General features: G+C 43.0%; 2 protein-coding genes across 4 annotated transcripts in view; both read left to right on the top strand.

Annotated features, from left to right (window-relative positions):
- Positions 1-22,566, top strand: part of LOC105835075 (voltage-dependent calcium channel gamma-2 subunit) — a 281,672-nt gene that overhangs the window by 56,047 nt on the left and 203,059 nt on the right. The window lies entirely within an intron of this gene.
- On the top strand, positions 362-3,942 carry LOC118644999 (general transcription factor II-I repeat domain-containing protein 2B-like). The gene is made up of 3 exons (XM_036285135.1): positions 362-1,561; positions 1,799-1,887; positions 3,399-3,942. Exons 1-3 carry the CDS (start codon positions 362-364, stop codon positions 3,940-3,942), a joined length of 1,833 nt encoding a protein of 610 aa, XP_036141028.1.

Here is a 22,566-nt window from a genome sequence, read left to right as displayed (position 1 = left end):
CATACCTTGTCGAAATGTTGGTCGTATCTCTGCTCGCTATCAATTTTTTAAAGAAGATTTAGAGTAGGATTTTTCACTCCCAGTTACAAAACAGCAGAAAAATTTGTAAATCAGACTTCCGTGAATCAGACTTAAACACAAGACGTTTATGTATCCTTCTAATTTCGCGGGTTTGTTTTAGGCGCGTACTCCTACCGCGTATTGACAGGCAATTGTTTTATCTCTCCTACGCTGTCTCCTAACGGCCAGCCGAGTCGTGCCGCGTGCTTGATCAGGGTCTCGTGTTAGGTTCTAAAGTTTGAGATTTACTGCTGTTTTGTCATTGTGAGTGAAAAGTCCTATCCTAGATCTTCTTTAAAAAATGGATAGCGAGCAGAGATACGACCAACATTTTGACAAGGTATGGGAAGAAAGCTTTTTCACGTGTATCGATAATAAAATCATCTGTCTTCTCTGTGGGTATAAACCCAGTATTGTTAAAAAATATGTCCTGCTTAGGCATTATAAGATTAAGCATTCGCACGAGTACTCGAAGTATGTGGACGAGGAGAAATTTAATTTAATCGAAGGATTAAAATTGATTTATCAAGAAGGTTGTAGTTCGAATATCGAAAATGTTACACCTTCAGTTAAAGCTCTTAAAGCCTCTTATGCGATTTCAAATTTAATCGCAAAAAATTCCAAGCCGTTCTGCAAGGGAAAATTTATAAAGGAATGCCTCATCACAGCAGTAGAGTCATTTGGAAATTCATTGACTCTTGAAGAAGCTGCTAGCATTTCTTTAAGTGACAAAACAGTACAATCCCGAATAAGTGATATTGCTTCATCTTTAGAAAATAAACTAAAATCTCTCTTAACATCTTGTTCCTTTTTTTCATTGTGCCTAGACGAAAGCACCGATAATCGACATGTAAGTCAATTGAGCATTTTTGTTCGAATCGTGCAAAACGATTTTTCACATGTCGAGGAGCTATTAGATTTCGTTCCATTGCATTCAAGAACAACAGGCTTAGATATTTTCAAAGCCGTTGATCAAACTTTAAAAAAGTTTGATACTAATTTTGTAAAATGTTCAGCTATCGTTACCGATGGCGCAAAAGCAATGATTGGCGCAAAGAATGGATTATTCGGTCAAATAAAGCAGCGAGGTTTAAAGTTCCCTGTCATTCATTGCGTAATTCATCAAGAAGCGTTATGTGGGAAAGTTGTGAAACTATCCACGGCAATGCAAACCGTGACAAAAATTATCAATACTATCAAAGGTGGTCAAAAATTTCTTAGTCATAGAAAGTTTCAGCAATTTCTCCAGGAACATAACGCAACGTACACAGATGTACCTCTATATTGTGAAGTTCGGTGGCTCAGCGCAGGAAGATGCTTAGAAAAATTCTTTGCAATAAGAAAAGAGATCTTCCTTTTCTTGCAAGAAAATTTTGCTGCAAAATATGAAGAATTCAAATCTTTTTTCGAGGATGTAAACTCGCTTTGCGAGCTTGCTCTCATAACTGACATGACAAATCATTTAAATATTCTTAATTTAAAGCTGCAAAAGACCAATCGAGTAATTCCTCAATTAGTTAGTCATGTCGATTCTTTTCGTAGAAAATTAGAATTATTTAAAAATCAATTAGAAAGCAATATTCTTCACTTTTTTCCGTCCTGCCAGATTCTCTTCGAAGAATACGGCACAGATTGTAATTTTAAAAAATATATAAATATAATCGATTCTCTAATAAATCAATTTGATAGGCGTTTCAATGACTTCGAAACGCTAAGAAATGATTTAATTCTTTTTGAGAATCCTCTCACTGTGCAAATCGAGAAACAAAGCCTAGACTTTCAGGCAGAACTTTGCGATTTGCAACATGATCTCTCTTTGAAAGCACGGTTAGAAAAGGGAGTTGAGTTCTTCAAAATTTTAGATGCATCGTGTTATCCACGTCTCCGAAACTTTGGTCTTCGAATTTTCTCCATGTTTGGGTCCACATATTTATGCGAATGCTCATTTTCTAAAATGAAAAATATAAAAACAGAGAAACGTTCATCTTTAAGCGATGCATCATTATCCTCATTGATGCGAACTAGTTCTTCGAAATTATCTGTGGATATACCATCCCTTGTAGAATCGTGCAAACGACCCAGAAGATCAAATGAAAATTAATACATTTCGAGTTCAATTTTCCTGCCAAGTCACATATTTTGTATCGTTTAGTGGAATAGGCCTATAGGGGAAACCACTTAAAAAAAAACGCGTCAACAATAGTACCTCTTGGGTGATGTGGAAAGCTATTGACAAAATTACAATTATTACATTATATTATATTATTGTCATTATATGTACATACAAATATGTTTATAGACGTAAAAATAATATTAATAACTTTAATTGTGTGTAAAAATAAAAAAATTATTTACAGCGCAAGAAAAATTTTAATCACGCGAATGGATCCAGGCATATCTATCGCAGGACGCTCCTGAGACACAAGGCCACGCGCGCGATCGGCGGCTCGGCCGTCGAGCCTAGAGCGGTAGTGGGGGCATAGCAGGCGGTGCCTCAGGAATCGAGGCGAAATGTGCAACTAATTCCGAGCACTGGTTTAGCAGAAAGAATAATCATTGATTGAAGAAGAAATTACATTGAAAGAGCCTAAGGCAGCCACACGCTGCAGAGTTTGGTAGGAAAATCCGGACGGGCAACAGGCGTGATGCGATCGATGGGCCTTGGGAGTCCCACACAACCCGGATGGACGGTATTCTAACCGGAAATGCATAAACGCATTTCACTCTAGTCTCGCAAAAAAGGAGCCCGCGCGCCGAATCTGTATATCTGTATGTTCGCGAAGTACTCCGTCATTTGTAGTCCAATGCTCTTGAAACTGGTCTCAAAATTTTCCAAATTTTTCAGGGATAACTGCCATGGACGCAGTTTTTCGATACACAGGTTGTTTCAAAAAAGAATTTTTTTTCAAAAGGTTACTGTCTTCATTTCTGAAACACCCTGTATATTCGTGCAAGTATTTTTGATCTGCGGACATACAGACATATAGACTTATAAATGTGTGTGTGAGTAAGCCCGCGCGAAGTGCGGGCGAAAAAGCCAGTAGTTCTATATGTATTAATAAACAATAGTAGCTTTTTCTATTATTCTGTGGCGAGTCAGGGCTAAACGCCCCTGACAGTACGACACCACAATACGTTATTAGCAAAATAGGACCACGCGCCCCTTGACAGTAGGCTGCCACAGAGGCACAGTAAGAAATTCGAGATCCTATTTTCCAAAAACGCGTTACGCGCGTTTACCACTAGAGGCCCTCCTTACTCAGGAGTAAAGTGACAGTTACCAGCCTTTATAAGAAGCAGCGGTGAACCGGAGAGTCACTCTTTGCGCTCTGAAGCAGACAGTCATTTTACGAGCGGAAAGCACTACGCTTTACCGCCAGTGCAGATACCACGGCGACTACTCTGGAAGAAGCCAAGACGCTGCAGTGGAGACTCCAGGCGCTCACATTGTCACCAGTCCGGAACACGCGGCCACCTCGTGTATTGCTGGCCGAAGGAGATCTGAGGATCTGGAGGTACACCTCCCCACGGTACCAGCTGCCGGACTTACTGGAGAACCTCGCCAGGGACAGCTGCAGTATCGCCACGCAGACGGACACCACAGACTGCCGCAGGAGAGATCGAGCGACACAGACGGACCTTGGAGCCACTGCCACGTGCGGAACGCAGACCAACCGCAGTAGTCGGGCCGGCAAACCGAAACGGAAGAAGGCCAAACAACGGAGACTATCTAAGGAGAGACCATCCCGGGCAAAAAGACATCGTGTCGAGGAGACTGCAGCTACGCCGTCCAAGAACGAGACCGACTGCAACAACAACGAGGAGCCAGCGTACCGGGTTACAATAACCAAACCGCCAATACGGTGGAGGCCTAAGGCCTAAAGACTTTTTTTACAAACGGCCCTTGTCAGGGCCACTTGTAGGGACACCCCCCCGTGTGTGTGTGTGTGTGTGTGTGTGTGCATGCAAAGCATTCACTGCATCACATGGGTGTGCGACTTTCCGTGTATGCATTTGGTCCGTGCGCATGTGCAGTGTGCGCATTTGGTCTGTGTCCGTTTCGCACTGTGTCCGTTTCGCACTGTGTCCGTTTCGCTCTGTGCGCATTTGGTCTGTGTTCGTTTGTTACTGTGTCCGTTTGTGACTGTGTCCGTTTATTACTGTGTCCGTTTGGTCTGTGTCCGTTTGTTACTGTGTCCGTTTCACTCAGCCTGCTGTGTCCGTTTATTACTGTGCGCCTCTGGGACGCTCCCGCTTAAAATGACAGATAAATTATGACTAGATCTTATTCAATCAGATAGAATTTCTATGGTAATTAATATGACGTATAATACACTAATTAGACGTTACTAATTAGACTTTTAATGTAATTTAATAATATCTTATAACATTATCTTTTCAATAATGCTGAATATAGAAAAGTTTATGTCAATTAATGTTTTTATAGAAATTTTATTAAAAGTTGTTCTGTAACATTCTATACAAATAAGTTTATTATGATCCATGTCAAAATTTCTAAAAAATCTTAATTCTCATAATTAATCAAATTTAATGTAAAATTTTTATGTATTTTATTGTTTCTCTCTCTGTATCATGTGAAACTGTTAATAATACTCTGTCATAAAAATATACTTTAATGCAATCAATTTGTATCATAGTCAAACTAATAAAAATTTTCATTTCATTATAAATCATATCATGTTTTATCCGTTTCTATACTTCAGAAATTAATGCTTTCCTATATTTACAATTTATAATATTGTAAATAAAAAAATAACATTTCTAAATATAATACTATCATGTTGAATCTTATTTAATTGTATAAATAACATACCACTTTTAATAACATCTTATCATGTATCGATTACATATACTCTATCTAATTTTATTTATATCTGTTTGTAGTTTTATGTTATTCTATATGTAAGGATAATTCTATTTATTCTATTTATGTGTATATTCGAATTTATGATACATTTTGTGTGTATGTGTGTGTGTGTGTGTGTGTGTGTGTGCGCGCGCGCGCGCGCGCGCTGTTCCTTTGTGTATGGTATTCTATTTATGGTGCTTCTATAACTCTAGAGTAGAGTTTTCTATATACTTATGTATGTAACTATGTATATGTGTATGCGATTGTATGTAACTATATGTGTATGCGATTGTATGTAACTATATGTGTATGCCATTTTATGATATTCTATTCATGTTAAATTATGTAATTCTATGTAAATTTATCTACATATGTATGCGACTCTATGTACGTACCTCTATTATATTCTATCTACGTGGGCATGTAACTCAATGATATTCTATCTATGTGCGTAAGTAAGTGTACTTACAAGCCTATGCGACTCTATGGTATTTTATCTACATGTATATGCGATTCTACAGGGTGTTCCAGATTAACCGGAGGAGCCGGCATGTACGTATTCCTCATGAAAAACTGAGTCGAAAATGTCAGTAGCAAAATTTTGAGGGATCATTAGTTTTCAAATGGTAAGCCTTTGAAACCTTCCAACCACAGGCCGTGAAGCTCGCGCTGTCAGGCGCGGCGCAACTAAGCGGCCGGCTAGTCGCTTTGACGAGTATCGCTAAACGGTACCGAACGAGTATAAATCTGTGAAATTTCTATTAATATTTGTTGCTATATTCTTAAATCGAGTCCAATATAATTGACAAAAAGTAATATCAATTGTAAATTCGATAAAACGCCATTTATATCAATAAAAATTATGTGTTTCTGAAATACGTTTTATGTATAAATAAATTAATAAATAAAATCAATATTAATTAAATTATTTAATCAAATAATATTAAAAACATCAGTCGACAACATTTCCAAAACTTTTTTTCAAAAAGTTCTGTCACAAACAGTATTAAAAAACATTTACATTTGAAATTCGCATTTGATGTAAATAAATATTTCATATTTAGGAAATGAAATGAACGAAATTCCGAATTATGATATAAGAGGAAAAGGAAGTAATACTGTGAAGGCATCGACGTAAGTAAATAATAAGTATTATTATTACAAATTACATTTTGAATAATATTTTAGAAACTTTTAGAGTAGGTGTTCGAAATGGCCACCACCCATTTCAATACAAAGCTGAGCACGTCTAATCAAATTTTCTCTCGATCGTTGTATCATTTCAGGCGTAATGGTTGCAAGCGCCTCATCAATTAAAAGTTTAAAAAGTTTAAAAGTTTAATATTTTTCTAAAATTTCGGTACCGTTTAGCGATACTCGTCAAAGCGACTAGCCGGCCGCTTAGTTGCGTCGCGCCTGACAGCGCGAGCTTCACGGCCTGTGGTTGGAAGGTTTCAAAGGCTTACCATTTGAAAACTAATGATCCCTCAAGATTTTGCTACTGACATTTTCGACTCAGTTTTTCATGAGGAATACGTACATGCCGGCTCCTCCGGTTAATCTGGAACACCCTGTATAGTATTTTATCTACGTGTATATGCAATTCTATGATAGAATACTGTAGGCGTGTTGTTCGCTCGCAGTTAAGTTGTGCGCAGAGGAATGTGGTGCGTTGAAGAGAAGTACGCTGGTTTCCCTCAAATAAATAGTTTATTCTTTATGTACATTTTACAGAGTCTTATGTTTGTATTTTATTGGTTGGCCCTGACAAGAGCCGTTTGTGTATATGGGATCTTAAGCCTGCCGCGGCCTCCAAGCTATCGACGGGTGAGTCTTCGTCACCCGTACTCCACTCAGGTTGTTGTTCTCGTCCAGGGATAGCATGGACGTTATTTCTGGAACCTGGTTGTCGGCGGCTTTCCTTTTCTTGGAAGAGCGTCTTTCCTTCCGCTTGGCGGCGCGTTTCTCTCTGCGAGGGCGTCCTGTCGGCGGGGTCGGCTGCTTCCCGTTTGCTTCTCGGTCTGTTCAGTGCTGCTGCCTTCGTGCTGAGTACCGTGGTCCCTGGTTGCCGGTCGGGCGGTGGTCTGCGTTGCCCGGTTCTTCCAGGTAGTGTCCTCCTCCGTCTGGGTACGTCTAGTAGCGGTCTCCTTCGCCAGGCTCTCCAATAGGTCTGGTAACAGGTACCGGGGCGAGGTGTAGCGCCAAATCCGCGGATCGTCGGCGGCCAATAGTACTCTCGGAGGTCTGGTCCTTCTCAGTGGTGAGATACGGCGGTTGCGGGGTTCCACGGCTGCTCCTTGGCGGCCAGCGTGCTCGCTATTATTATATACGAGAGACGGCTAATGTCTTTGTATGAGAAAAAGAAAACTCGAGTGCGGATACGCAAAAAGTGTGTCGTCCGTCTTCTCGTGCTCCTTATAAGTCCTGGAAGTCGTCATCTTACTCCTGAGATAAGATGGCCTCTGGTGGCGTCCGCGCGCACTTTTGTTCCCTTACAGTCGAAATTCTTACTGTGTCAGCCGGGTTGCGCGGCTGTTAGGCGTTTTGGTTTTTCTTATAGTGTCGACCGGGTTGCGCGGCTGTGAGGCGCTTGGTGTGGTGACTAATGGTTTGTGTCGCCACAAATACCATTGAATACCAATGATATAATAGAATGTCATTGAATTACATGCTCACGTAGACAGAATATGATAAAAATGCATACAAACATAAATAGGATATCACTCAACTGGATACTCATAGATAGGTGTTTACATAGAATTATGTACGTACTTAGATAGAATATCATAGAATCACATACACACATATATACAATTATAACATACACACATAGATAGAATACCATTGAATTACATGCCTACGTAAATAGAATATGATAGAAGTGCATACATACATAAATAGGATATCATTCAACTGGATAACTCATAGAGAGGTTTACACACACACACATATAGAATTATATACATATTTAGATAGAATACCATAAAATCGCATATACGCATAGATAAAATAGCATAAAGTCGCATTACATGCTTATGTAGATAGAATATGATAGAAGTGCGTACATACATAGATAGAATATTACTTAATTGGATACACTCATAGATAGCTCTTTACATAGAATTATATACATACTTAGATAGAATATTATAAAATCGCGTGCACACATAGGTAAAATACTGTAGAGTCGAATAAACTTGTAGATACAATTACATACGCACATAGATAGAATAACATTGATTTATCAACCCACATAGATAGAATATGCCTACACACGCAGATAGGATGTCAATGAACCGCATATACAAGTAGATAAGTTTACATAGAATAATATACACACTTAAATAGAATAGAATCGCATATACATGTAGATAAAATACCATAGTTGCATATACACGTAGATAAAATACCATAGAGTCGCATACTCATAAGTAAAATTACATACGCATATAGATAGAATACCATTGAGTTACACGTGCCCATGCAGATAGAATATATTAAAGGTACACACATAAATAAAATACTATTGAACCGCATGTACACGTAGATAAGTTTACATAGAATTATATACTGTAAGATATTTGCAGTTGAAAAGACTTAAGTCGGGAAAATGGAGGCTCATGGTTCTAATCTTGGGACTTATAAGCGGGCAGAATAGAAATCAGAGTAATTGGAACCATGTGGTCTATTGGCAAGGGAGCTATCCTGTAAAACGAGAAATCCCGAGTTCGAATCTAGCTAACGCTAATTTTTCCGTCGCTTTCAGTACTTACTTAGATAAAATATCATAGAGTCGCATATATACGTAGATAAAATATACCATAGAGTCCCCATACACTCGTAAGTACATACAATTACATACGCACATATTAGAATACATTTCCATGTAGATTACATGTCCATGTAGATAGAATATGATAGAGGTGCCAACCTAAATAAGATATCACTGAGCTGTATATACAAGTAGATAGGTTTACATAAAATTATATACTTAGATAGAATACCATAAAGTCGTATATACACATAGATACAATTACATATGCACGTAGATAGAATATGATAGAGGTAAATACACACGCAGATAGAATACCACTGAACTGCATACACACGTAATAAGTTTACATAATATACACACTTAAATAGAATATTATAGAGTCGCCTATACACGTAGATAAAATACCATAGATTCGCATATACATACATTTTTTTATTCATATTGATAATAAATGTCATTTATGATAAAAATTTTTATTTTATCATAATATATTCTTATTAAATTCATAGAAAAACAACTTCCATTATTATTAAATGTTATAAAGTATATGAGATGCAAAAGATTAATTAAGAAACATTATTCGTAATGGATATGATAACATAAAATATGACTCGGTCTATGTAAAATATCGCAAGTGCAATACGAAATATGTGATTCAAAATCACCATTGAAAATGATAACTAAAATTTTTTATCATTTTCTATCTGTCATTTTAAGCAGGGTAAACTAAAAACTAAGAACAGTCTTTCTATGCCAGCAGAAGAAGCAATTGCTATATGGAGTTGTGTTACCAAGTCAGTTACAATATTGACATTTTTTAGCGCAAGTTACCATGTTATTAGCTTAATATTTTTAATAAATTTCTTAGAAAAAAGATAATTTTTGAACGGAGAAGTTTTTGCTTGATAAGACATTACGTCAGGCATAGCTGCAAGGTACGAATTGACATATTCCATTGCTTCATCTATTTGTTTCTGGCTTAACTGAAGTCCTCTAAATCGATGATCTAGCAAATTTGCTAAATAATGTGCAGGCATCATTGCCATTTCGAAACGCTGCCGAACACAATCAAGATCAGATTCCAAAAAATTGTTCTGTTTAAAATAATTTGTTATTTCTATCCAAATTTTTGTGGCGTTACCAATTAATACAGTAATTTCGTTGAATTTTGTCTAAAGCGTCTGAAATTATTTTTAGTTTTTTCAAATAATCCGTTAGTTTGATTTTTAAAGATTAACAAAGTATACAAAAGAACAGACTAATGAGACTACTAGCGCGGTTATTGAGGCGCAAATATATTGATACAGATTTACAGTTATGTTTAATTCTTACAAAATTCGAACGTTTCAACTCTACTTTGAAGTCCTCTTCAGCGACGTAATAAATCCGGTATCCATCTCGTCAAAAATACAGTAGCACGCATCCTCAAGCTTGACGCCTTGACATACATTTAATCGTGGAACGAATAACATGTTTTCATCTCCGCGAACAATCACTTTATATCTTATACCTTTGCGATAAAATATTCTTATGTTGGAAGCGTCATCATGCATCTCAGCTTGCTGTAGAGCGAATAATTGACAATTACAGAGAATATAAACTGCCAATCCCTTAGTGACCCACAGGCGTCAAGCTTGAGGATGCGTGTTACTGTATTTTTGACAAGATGGATACCGGATTTATTACGTCGCTGAAGAGGACTCCAAAGTAGAGTCAAAATGTTCAAATTTTATAAGAATTAAACATAACTATAAATCTGTATCAATATATTTGCGCCTCAATAACCGCGCTAGTACTCTCATTAGCCTGCTTTTTTGTATACTTTGTTAATCTTTAAATTGCGAGAGTCGTTTTATCATTTTTGATAATTTTGATTTTTAAATTCATATCGTTAATTTTAGATGAAATATCCAAGCTAATTGCTACTCGATTATCTGTGCAAACTTTAAACAAAATATGTGTTACTAATGTATGACTCCAGACAATCGGCCAAGGTATTCCATCGAACATCTGGCATCACTAAAGTTTTTCCACCTCTTTTTTTGTACTTAGCAGCAGCAAAATGTGTGTAAGTATTTCATAATTTTTTTTATGTGTCTTTTGATTCCTGGAATCTCAATGTCGTGCGCAAGAAGACTTAATATATGTGCGGAGCATCTATAAGTAATATCAGGCATGCCAAGTTCTTCACACGTTACTAATTGTCCTCTCATTTTACGCATATTTCCTGTATTGTCAATTACAAAGCTTCTTACTTTGTAACTATATTTTTGACAACTTTTGATTGAAAATACTACCAAATTTAGCAAGTACTCCGCGGTATGGCTATTATCTTTGATATCAATAGTATTGCACAAATGCACATTTTCGTCAATGATATCTGTCGCTGATATACACACTATAGAATCATTGTGAATGTTACTCTATTCATCCTGAGCCATACATATACTCTTTCCATTTAAACAGTCTTTTATTTTTGCCAACTCTGAATCAAATACTTCATTTAATAGTTCATTTGCGATTTGACGTCTTAAAGGCGGTTTATAGACAGGATGCAACAAGTTTATTAATTTTATAAACTCTGAGTATCCCACATGTCTGAAGGCCGAGTTTGTGGCGTAAATAAATTTAGCTATTGGTATGTCAAATTTTTTCTTGTTTGCAATTGATGTTTTAACAATAAATGGTTCTATATTTCTTGATCTCAATTTGGACTTTGTTAGCATGGATATTGTAAATCTTGACGTTGATAATAAAGTATATGTGACTGTATCTGTCGTATCTGACGTATCTGTCGTAAACAAAATATTCAAAACTGTCAGTAAAAAAAAAGTCAAAAGTTACGCGAAAATTACTGTATAGGTAGTCAATGTATAATGGTTTAATGATACCAAACCAAATAAAACAAAAAATAGAATATGTCATATAATATGTATACTGTTGTTACATCCGGCAGTTCTTCCCTGTTGCTGAGCCTTCTAAGAAAAATAGTTAAGAAAAATCATACTCTGACGGTTGTTAATGACAAAAAATGTTTGCATTGGATCGTTCTACCGTCACAGGCAAGTTCATGAGATATAACAATAACTTGGAATTTTATTTTCAAAGAACAATAAATACATAAATTGAAAAGTATAGCCAAACAAAGACACGAGTTTCTCCATCTGTAAATAGTTCTTAAAAACAACAGATATAATTCTATTCCTTTGGAATCTAAGGATTATTGAATTTGGAATAAAAAATAACAGTTATCTCTATTAGTGGACCATGCTCAAACAACGCCTTAGATCGGTACCTAATGTAAAAAAGGGAAATGATGGAACTTGAAAAACTCATCAAACAAGAGACCATCGGAAACTATAACAATAATAAAACTTATCCCTCAAACAAAAACGCAGTCAACCAACAACCGAAAGTACTCTCTATAAACAATTTACAGACAAACATAATTTTCCTTTTTTTCTTGTCACCTCTTACATAAAAAAACAAAAATTTTAAACTCCCACTCCTATACTCAAAACCAAAAGTAATTCGGGCGGAGACTGGAAGAGATAAGCCAGTGATTGGTCATCTAAGCGATCAGTCCAAAGTAAATTTTCCAATAAACAAGCTCCAAATTTGGTAGCTTGGGAAAGGCCTACCAATCCAAAACCGCCTACACCCCAACCCTTTTCTTCGAGAAATCCTCTATAAAACCACGATCCAAAAAATCACGAGCAGCTTATTTTACAAAACCTTTTTACCTGCACTCGGATTTTAGAGCCAGTGCGCACTACATTTTCTGCAAATCTGTCAAAATCTTATTCAAGTTCTGGTTATTCCTGTTGTAACGGTTCACCTTTCCCGAACGCCTCGGACAGGCTCGCCGGATGCCAGGATTCGGGAGAAGGGAGGAAACCAGCTTGCGTAGACCGATATCAATTTAATAAGCCTTTATTATAGGTTCTCTACATATAAGACTTAAACTACGGGTTATCTTAACCTACGACTTTATTTACTTAACCTATGCCGGTATTTACAAGATATCTTAACCTAGTGATATCGGTCGGACGGGCGCGCGCTAATGCGCAGGCGCCTTAGTTTCGCGGTCGCGGTCGCGGAGTCGTGCAGAAGTCAGGAAGCCGAAAGCCGGCGTGCGCCAGGCGGCGAAACGGTCTAATGACTTGCCTCGTCGGCGGGAAGTAGGAGGCCGAAAGCCGGCGTGCGCCAGGCGACGAAACGGTCTGATGACCTGCCTCGTCGGCGGGAACTAGGAGGCCGAAAGTCGGCGTGCGCCAGGCAGCGAAACGGTCTAATGACCTGCTTCGTCGGCGAAGTCAAGGAAGCCGAAAGCCGGCGTGCGTCAGGCGGCAAAACGGTCTGATGACCTGCTTTGTCGGCGGGGATCAGGAAGTCAAAATCTGGCGTGCACCAGGCGGCAGAGCGGTCTAGTGACCAGTCCTGTCGACGGGGAATGATACTCAGTTGAGATCGCGCCCGGCTTTTATACCCGTCGGGGCGATCCCCACGCAGCAGCGTGATGGGAACGGTTCCCCGACGGGGGTACTAGACTCTCGGGAGGGACATCCGTAGACGCCGAGTCCCATGTAGCGAGGCAGATGGTCGGCCCCGGGACGTAGTGACATTCGTTACACTGTGGATCAGAGCCATTGCGCGCCAAATTTTCCGCCCCCGACCTCCACCTTAGTGGTCGGCGATTATTCGAACTTTCGCATCAGTGGTTGACGACAAACAGTTTAAGGTGGGTCCTAGTGCCAACTACTGGTAAAGTGAGTGTCTCACTTGACTCCTGATAACTCAACTCCATCAACTCCGGGCCAGACGACTCGATCCACCCCCCTCACGCTAACAAGGAATTTGAACCTCGAGGCGCTCAGGAAGCTTAGCAAGTAGTAAGCAAATTATTTTTTTATATTTAATTTATCATTTTGGGTTCCCCATTTTAATTTTTTTAACTTAAAAATCAAATTGGAAAATCGATCATTTCTCAAACGTAACCGATCTAATAAAAGACGGAATCGTCGAAGAACCAGGCGAGCTCGAGCATTGCTAGACGCGGCTTACTCGGAATTTCTAAATTCACTTCAACATCTTACATCTTCTCCCCCCGTCGAGAATCCCGCGTGCGATTTTCGACATCCCGCACCTTCTCCCGTCGTCGAGGATCCCGCGAGTGATTCTCGACCTCTTACACCTTCCCCTCCCTCTCCAAGATATTCTCCGATCAGTTTTCACTGACTACTGCCCGCCGCCGGCGTCCGCGTCCGGCGCCCGCTCCTCCTTTCCCGCGACCGGTCGTCCGCGCGTCTCGCGTTCACCGCCGCACCACCGCCTGTGCTTCCTGCGTCGACTGCGTCCCTGCCGGCTGGTGTCTCGGCCGGGCGCGATCGCGCTCTGGGTGCCATCCCTAAGCAGCTATCCCGGGGAAGGGCTTGACCTTGCGGCCTGCCCTCCACTCGTCGCGGTCATCTACGTATCTGCCACGTGAACTGCCAGTTCCTCTTCCCTCACTTTGACGAATTCTCCCTCTTTTTTCTTCAGGAATCTTACGACATTATAGCCATGTCTGAAACTTGGTTGAAGCCCCATGTGCCCGACGACATAATCCGTCTCGACGGGTATCGTCTAACTAGACTGGACAGGGAGAGTAAGGGTGGGGGAGGGATTGGCGTTTACGTGCATACCGACTTTAGCACTCGGATCCTGGTTGCGTCCCCTGGCCTCTGCGCGCAGCCTGAGTTTTTGCTGATGAGTGTATCTTAAGGGGGTCACGCTCCGTTTCTCCTGGCCGTTGTCTACCGCTCGCCTAAGCTGGGTTATCTCTCGGTCTTTCAGGCGGAGTTCGAGAAATGCCACCCTTCTTTTTCCGCTGCTGTAATCATCGGCGATTTTAACACTGATCTGAATCGCGCTTCCTATGACGCTGACCCCTTTAATGAGTTTTGCAGCTGTAATTGTCTGTTCCTCGTTCCCTTTTCCAACACTCACCACACCGCCTCTTCCAGCACGCGCATCGATCATTGCATGGTGAGCGACCGGGCTCTCCTAAGCTCCTTTTCACAACAACCGCTTTCTTTCCTATCAGCCCACAACCTCATTGAAGTCACTCTTCACTCCCCCCCCCCCTCCCTCCCGCCTCCTGACCACCCGAGACTACTCCCGCTTCGATCCTGAGTCTTTCCTAAACTCCTTGTCTCTGCTCAGCTGGTTCAGCATCGTCCACCTACCTAGGTTGGATGACAGTCAATCGGTTCACCAGACTTCTCCTTGAGGCTCGCGAACTTCACGCCCCATTCCGCTCTTTCAAGGCTAAAAAACCGCCCGCCCCCTGGATCAACTTCTCTCTATGCGCTCTTATACGCACGAGGCACGCTGCTAGACGCGCTTACCTCTCCCGCCCCTCTCCTTTAAGCCGTGAAGCTTTTGTTGCTCTCCGCAACACGGTCAGCCGTCTCATCAGCCAAAAACAATTACCTGGCGCGGCGCATGGCGGCCTCATCCGGCCCCTCTCGCCTCTGGTCTGAACTACGATCCCTGGGCATCGTCAGGAACAAATCCTCCACCCCTCATCCTGAGTTCTCACCTGACTCTCAATTTTTTCTTCACATCGACTCACACTTCCGCTCCCCTCTCCTCTCCCTCCTCCTACACCTCATCCCAGCATCCCTCGTAACTCTCCCAGCCTCCCCCTCCCTCGTGTCTTCTTGCCCGATCCCAATTCGTTTTACTTCTCCTACATCACTCCTGAGGACCTGCGCAAGGCTTTGGCGAGGTATCATTCGAACGCCGCCGGCCCGGGTGATATAACTCGCTTCTACTTGATAGTCTTCCCGTTACTTTTTTTATTATTCTGGATCTTCTTAATTTATCATTGAACTCCTCCTTCTTTCCTTCCCCTTGGAAACGATCTCATATTATCTCTCTCTTCAAAATCAAACATCTTTCTCCCCCGCCGATTTCCGACCCATTTCCTTACTTTGCTTCCTTTCTAAAATACTTGAGCGTATAATATACGATCAGATATCCGTCCATCTATATCTCCATAGCTCCCTAGATTTCTACCAGGCCAAATTCCGTCGCGGCAGCAGCACCAAGACGGCACTCATCAGGCTTCTCGATGATGTTAGGCTGGCCGCTGATAGGAGGATGGTCACGCTCTTCATCCTATTCGATTTTTCTAAAGCGTTCGATACGGTACAGCATGACCTTCTTATGCGCAAGATCTCGCGCCACGGACTGTCGGACGCCGCGCTGCGATGGTTTGAATCGTACCTTTCTGGTAGGTCTCAGCGTGTAAAAGGTTCTAACGATTACTCGTCATGGTCACCCGTGTCTTTGGGCGTGCCTCAGAGCTCGGTTCTAGATCCGCTTCTATTCTTCATCTTCATTGACGACCTACGCTTTTCCATAGTACACAGCAAGCATCTTATACGCTGACGACCTTCAGATTTATCTCCACTTCCCCTCACGCGACCTCGACTCTGCCGTGGGAAACATTAGCGAGAACATCGCTGCCATTGAGCGCTGGGCCACCACCAACGGCCTTACTCTCAACGCACGCAAAACTAAGGCACTTCTTCTTGGAAGCGAAAGCTGTGTAAATTCTATCCGTGCAACCACCATTTTGCTGGAGCTGAATAGCACGCCGATAGAGCTCGTTGACCACGCAACGAACCTCGGCGTTCTTCTGTCGGGCGCGCTTAGCTGGAGCGAGCAAGTAAACGGTGCCCTGTGGAGACTGAAACTCCATCAGAGATGTCTCTTGACCGCACTGCGCGCTCGGCTCGTGTCCTCGCTGATCTTTCCCCTTTTCGATTATTGCTCTGCAGTCTTCACTGACCTGACCGGTCAGCAAAAACTTAAACTCAGACGCCTTATGAATGCGTGCGTGCGCTTTATCTATAATCTGCGGAAGAACGAGCACGTCTCCGGCTACTTCAATTCCCTGGGATGGCTGTCCGCTGATGGCAGGAGGACATATCTCGTCGGATGCCTCCTCTACTGCATACTCCGTTCCGGAGTCCCTGTTTACCTCGCCTGTGATTTCCAACCTGGCGCCGGACCATGCGCCGCCTTACGTGCGTCACATCTCGATCTCGCAATTCCTACCTGCAGAACTGTCACCTACCAATCCTTTTTCCTCTGTGCAGCTTCCACCTTATGGAACTCCATCCCAATGCACATTAAATCATTGGAATCACTGCCCGCATTTCGACGTGCCTTCCCCTGTTATCTGCATCGCGACGGGTAGCTGGCCCCCCCGGCTCCATGTCCGCGGGGCCGCATTTTTCGTCACGCGCCCCCCAGCGATATGTAAATCCTGTGCGATCCTTACTTTTCTTGCTACGAAATTTCTATACTTCATTATACTGCGTATTCTATGTGTTATTTTTCTCTGCGTCATACTTACTATATAATTATTACCTTTGCGAATCTTCCTCCGTGCTTATGTATTACGTGTTATTTTTTTGTGTGATATTTTTTTTCGCGCCATTCTTGCTATCTCACTATTCATTCTTGCGTATACTTTGCGTGTGTTTTCTTCATGTCTAACTGTTCTACCTGTGTTTCTGCACTCTATACACTGTACTCGATCAAGACACAATCTTAAAGGGTCTACCCTAGATTGTTAATAAAAGCTTTATCTATTTATCTATCAGTTCCCCACGAACCAGAAGAGGTACCATCTTCACTTTTATCTGCATCTTCCGACATCGAGATCCTAGATGAATTCCCCCCTCTTCCGACCCCGTTATTACCATTACGATAGTACCCAACAGTCTTTAATCGAATTATTAACACAGTTCCCAATGAAAACTGACCCTCTAGTCCTGCGTTACCATTTCGCCCTTGTCCCAGAGGCAATAGATCCCGAAGTCTTATTTCTTATTGTATGTGCTCTCGCTCCTACGGATGTTATTCTTGTTTTTACCCCTTATTACAATCATTCTTTTATAGTCCCCAATAATTTTTTTATAATTTTTTTTCCACTTTCTACGGCAACTCTAAAAAATTGAATGAAAATCTTAGTCTCCTCCGATTTACTGAACAATTTATTTCAAAGTACTAATAAATGTTAATAAACCAGCGGAGGGCTTTTATAGCCCCGTTTGGTGACAAGAAGAGCGGAGACGTGCGGGGAAACGAGATAAGCGGAGGGGACTACACGAGGTAGGAGGATAACGGCCTGGTATCTGTGTGCTTTAACGGTGGCGGAAGAACGGCTTGTTACAATGTATATTGTGACGTTGCAATTTTGCTGCGGCGTCGCAGCGTCCCTCCGCCGTCACAAGGCCCGAGCTCGCGCTAGCGAGAACGGCCGGATGTGCGGGGAGCGTATCGCGATCCTTGGCGGACCACATTAACGATATTATTTGCGAAAACTAATTCTATTTCTTTTGTATTTTGCGTATCGGGCGCTTCACTCGGTGAAAACACCGAGGAACACCGCACAGGACAAGGAATTCGGCTGTGACGGAGCAGCGGAAAATAAAGCACAAGGCCGAGGTATGGGACGATTGCCGCGAGGGCATGGGACCTCCGGCGAGAGCCGCGAAGTAAACGGCACGGCAGAAAATTAGACGAGGCGTCACATCGGAGAAGCCGATGAGGCCAGCCGCAGCGGGGGACCCTTCAGCTTTAACCAGCCTCCCGTATCGGTCTCGGGGAGATAAAACTAATCGGGAGGCCGCCGACAAAGGAAGAGGATCAAGGGACCCGCGATCAAAGGACGCCTCGCGAAATTGGGTCGCGTACGCCGTTGAGCACGCGCTGTCGCGAGGCGCGAAACCCGTACCTCTTATTGGCTAGCGCCACGCGCAGCCTCGTAACGCACTTCCTGCGAGGGGAACACATCGACTCACGATCGAGCACCTTGCGTTATCGATCGCTCTTCCGCACCAGCTGTTGTCGAGAACGTGTCAGCAACCCGGCCGTCCTTGAAATCCTGGCGTAACGAGAGAAGGACGAGCGTCCCGTACCGAGTGAGGGCCTTGACGAGGATTCGGAGAGACAAAGAAGCCGGTGAGGTTGCCCGTGACGCGTGTGTAATTCTGTAAAGCCACTCGCGAGTCGGCGGATCGCGCTAGCGTTCTGCGAGCGAGCTCTTTAGTGTTGTACAATGCGCGAGGGCGTACTTCTTAGTGTTAGAACGAGCGATCGAGCCATGCGCAGCGGGCCGGCAAGGACTCGTGGCGGCTAAAATTCGCGTATCATGGAATTGCGTTGGTGAAGCGCGCTCGCCGAGGATCGTGGCTCCGGGTGGTTGCGTAGAAGACTAGTAATCCACGGAAGAAGGCCGGTAGCGCGACCGCCATATCGACACACGCGCGAAGTGCGTGTTATCCGAATCGCATTGCGTGCATCGAGAATTCGCGCCACGGAATCCGCGATTTTGTGTGAAGCTTCGGCTCTTCCAGAGTTTCGTGTCAGTTTCATTTCCGTCAATTCTGTTTTGTGATGTCGCGTTGTCGTCTTATTGTAATTTTGTTTGCGTCGTGATCGCCGCCTTCGCGTTCTCGCGTTGCGTGTCGTCTCGTCGTTGTCCTTAGGCTTCGCGTCTTCGTCTAACCGGTTGTTATTTTCACGCCTTTTTCTTTGGTAATTATTTCGTTCGTGCTTTTTAGCTAATTCGGATCTTTTCGCGGTGATTTCTGTTGTCAAGCATTTCGATTCTTTTCTCGCGAGTTCTGTCACTCGCGCGCTAAGCGAAACTTCTGCTGTAATTCTTTATTTTCTAATTATTATTTCTCTTGTTAATTTCTTTCGTTGTAATAAACGCGTTGTTAAATGTTTACTCTGAGTCTACGTTAATTCTTGTGTCGTTTTAATTAACCGAACGTTTGCCTGTGGCCTACCACCTCTCTACCGAAAGTGTAACGGCCGGCTAAATACTCCGCACGAGCGTGAAGCGGGATCTTGGTGTTACTTTCGCGTTCGGATTTAACACGATAAGGGTGCGTGTCTGGCGCCCAACATTTGTGATAAGTCCCGCAGATTGTTCAGCGATAAATCAGGAGGTATTTGAGGGAACGTCCATTCTCCTTCCCCCTTTTGTTTCATTTTTGATCCGCGTCGCGATTCCGCAGGGCGAAACTGAAGGAAAACGCGTGACAATATATATATACATATATATACGAATAATTACATAACAATGTCAAATGTTAATGTTTTGTGAATTAATGTCAAGAATTAAAAATATGTATATTTTTATATCTAAAGTTATCATGACTTCAGTTTCTTGTATTTCCATTTTAAAGTTGTATTCATTTTTTTTAACAAAAATGTGTTATTAAAATAAATATTTTTGTTAGTTCTATATAATTACATTGTTTAATTACAACCACTTTGCCTTGTCGAACAAAGATAGCACCTGGTCCGATCTCGAGTTAAAACAATTCAATTCGTTGACTCGAAACTTGGACCGACGGACGCACGACTTGAAACGGGTTACAGCGAGCCTATCGGCACGTTGACCTACATTTTCGAGTCATAAAAAGTGCGTTCGACCAGAGGCACTTACCCCTCTCTCTCTCTCTCTCTTGCGTGCCTACGGTAAATCTCGTTACGTCTTTCCCTGCCTTACCTGCCCTCCTTTGAAGTATCCTTCGAAATCAAATCAGAAAGTTTAAATCCAACAAGGCTGGACGTGACATTATGTTATGCATTAACTTATACGAGACAGGGACCGGGAACGGATGCTGCTACTATTAGAAGCGCTACCTTCATATTCTTCATCAACGATATCAACATTAACTATTGTGGAGTTACACTTTTTCACATGTATCCTCATTCTAGCGACTAATTCTACCATAATTAAATTGCATTTTTTACATCTTGCTTTGCTGGATTTGTTGTGTTCTTTAATTTAAATGAGATGATCACCATTTGGATCTTTTTTCCTTTCCGTCATTTTGTATTTTTAAGAATTGAAAGAATGTGATCGAGAATGTATAATATAAGTAAAATGTTGAAAATAATCAAATAGTACATTAAATTACAATTGCAACATTATAGATATATACACATATATATATATATATATATATATATTTAAGTGGTTTTAAGTTGTTAAAAAATCATCTAAAAGATATAGGTTTTAGTAGCTTGCTACGCGGAAATTAAACCAGGATCCTTTAGAAAACTTTCTTTGCCAAATACGTCAACATGGAGGCAGAAATAATGATTATATTTGAATTGGAAAATGATTCTACATGTTTCAATTTAAGTTATATATATATATATATATATATATATATATTGTCACGACTTCTCCTGACCGGAAAAGCCGCGGGCAAAAATAATAAGACCGGCTGGGTAACCGATACCCCCGATGCCGTGCTTGTCGCGCTCGAATCTCAGCCACACGCTATCGCGAGAAATTGTTGGGCGCCAGACACGCTCGACGACGCGTCAATTCGCGAAAATCGATACGCCAAGGTGTCCTCGATCCTCGCGCGACAATCTCGACCAGCTCTGCCTAACGGTAGAGGGGCGGGGTGAATCGTAAGGGAGCAGGCGACTGCGGTAACACGAAGTGGTGGACGACACGCCAGAAAATTAGACTCCGAGCTTAACAAATAACGAACTTTATTAAAAATAACTGTCAGACAGAAACAACAATATCACGAGACGCGGCATGCGGCGCTCCGACAATGCGGCGCCCCGACGCGAATTAAACCAAAACGAAACGCGGACGATACGCGGGAAGCTCCCGCGGTAGGCGCGCGGCCGACAAGGACAGACGATGGAATCTTCCGCGCACAATGAATTTCGGGCATTCGAACGTGCCGACACGCCCGGCAACTATAGAACACGACCGCGTGTCTCGCGGGGGTCACAAAATAATCGCCGGCCGCTGCCGCACTCCACGCCGTCGCGAAACCGGAAGTCCCGTCCACCCGCTATTTGCGACGCTCTACTCGCTCGCGCGAGGGCTTTGCGGCTCACACGGTCGAGGGGAATCTCCGACGGAACCCACACGTCCTCACAACCGTCCTCCCCGTGGCTCGGCGCTTTGGCGTCCCGCTCGCTTGCATCCGATAAATCCCCAATTACTTACGCGAACGTATGACCGCCCTGCGGCCCACGCGAATCACGCACCAACACAAAAACGGATGCAGAACGGGCCCGGGGACACCTCGCCGGCCGGCAACCGCTCACACTAAATTATCTTGGCAGGCCACCTCACCGATAACGTCCAAGGCGATGTCCTCCCTCGTCTCTAGGCTCGTCCCTTGGCTCTCGCTGAGGCCTCTCACCAGCCACACCGATAACTAGCCCTTCGGGGCACGACACGCGACCTTACTTCTAGCTCGCTCGCACGCAAAAGCGGAGTGGATCGCGGTCGATCCCGGATCGACGCCGCGACCCCCCGTTCGGTCATGCGCATTGTTTCCGCGCCGCGATCCAATTGCTGCAAGGCACGCAGTCCTGCGTACGCAGGGACGTGCGCGCCGTAATCCTTCCGGGGGCCTCGCAGGCCCCCGCGAAATTTTCTTTCTCCCGCTGGGCCACTTCCCGAGCCGGGGCATCGCACGCGGAGACCTCCATTCCTCGCGAGAGGACTTGACGCCTCCCTCGACGCGTTTGGTCCCATCCGGGCTCCTCCACAGCCCTCCGAGATGTTCCGCCGTGGTGTTGGCGGGCACCGCCGCTTTAGGCTCCGGCCGTGGCTTTCCCAGGGCCACGCCGAGTTCCCGTGCGGGCCGCGTGCTCGTCTCTCCCGGGCACCGGTGGCGTCCTTCCTCCTTCCCCGCATCGCCGGTTGCTTTTTCTTCCTCTCTCGCTCTCTCTCGTCGAATTCCATTGTGAGGCGGTCGCCACGCAGAGAAACCGAAAATATGCAAAATTAGTAATTCGC

Source organism: Monomorium pharaonis, chromosome 1, assembly GCF_013373865.1.
Source record: "Monomorium pharaonis isolate MP-MQ-018 chromosome 1, ASM1337386v2, whole genome shotgun sequence".
NCBI lineage: Eukaryota > Metazoa > Arthropoda > Insecta > Hymenoptera > Formicidae > Monomorium > Monomorium pharaonis.
This window is presented reverse-complemented; position numbering and strand designations above follow the sequence as displayed.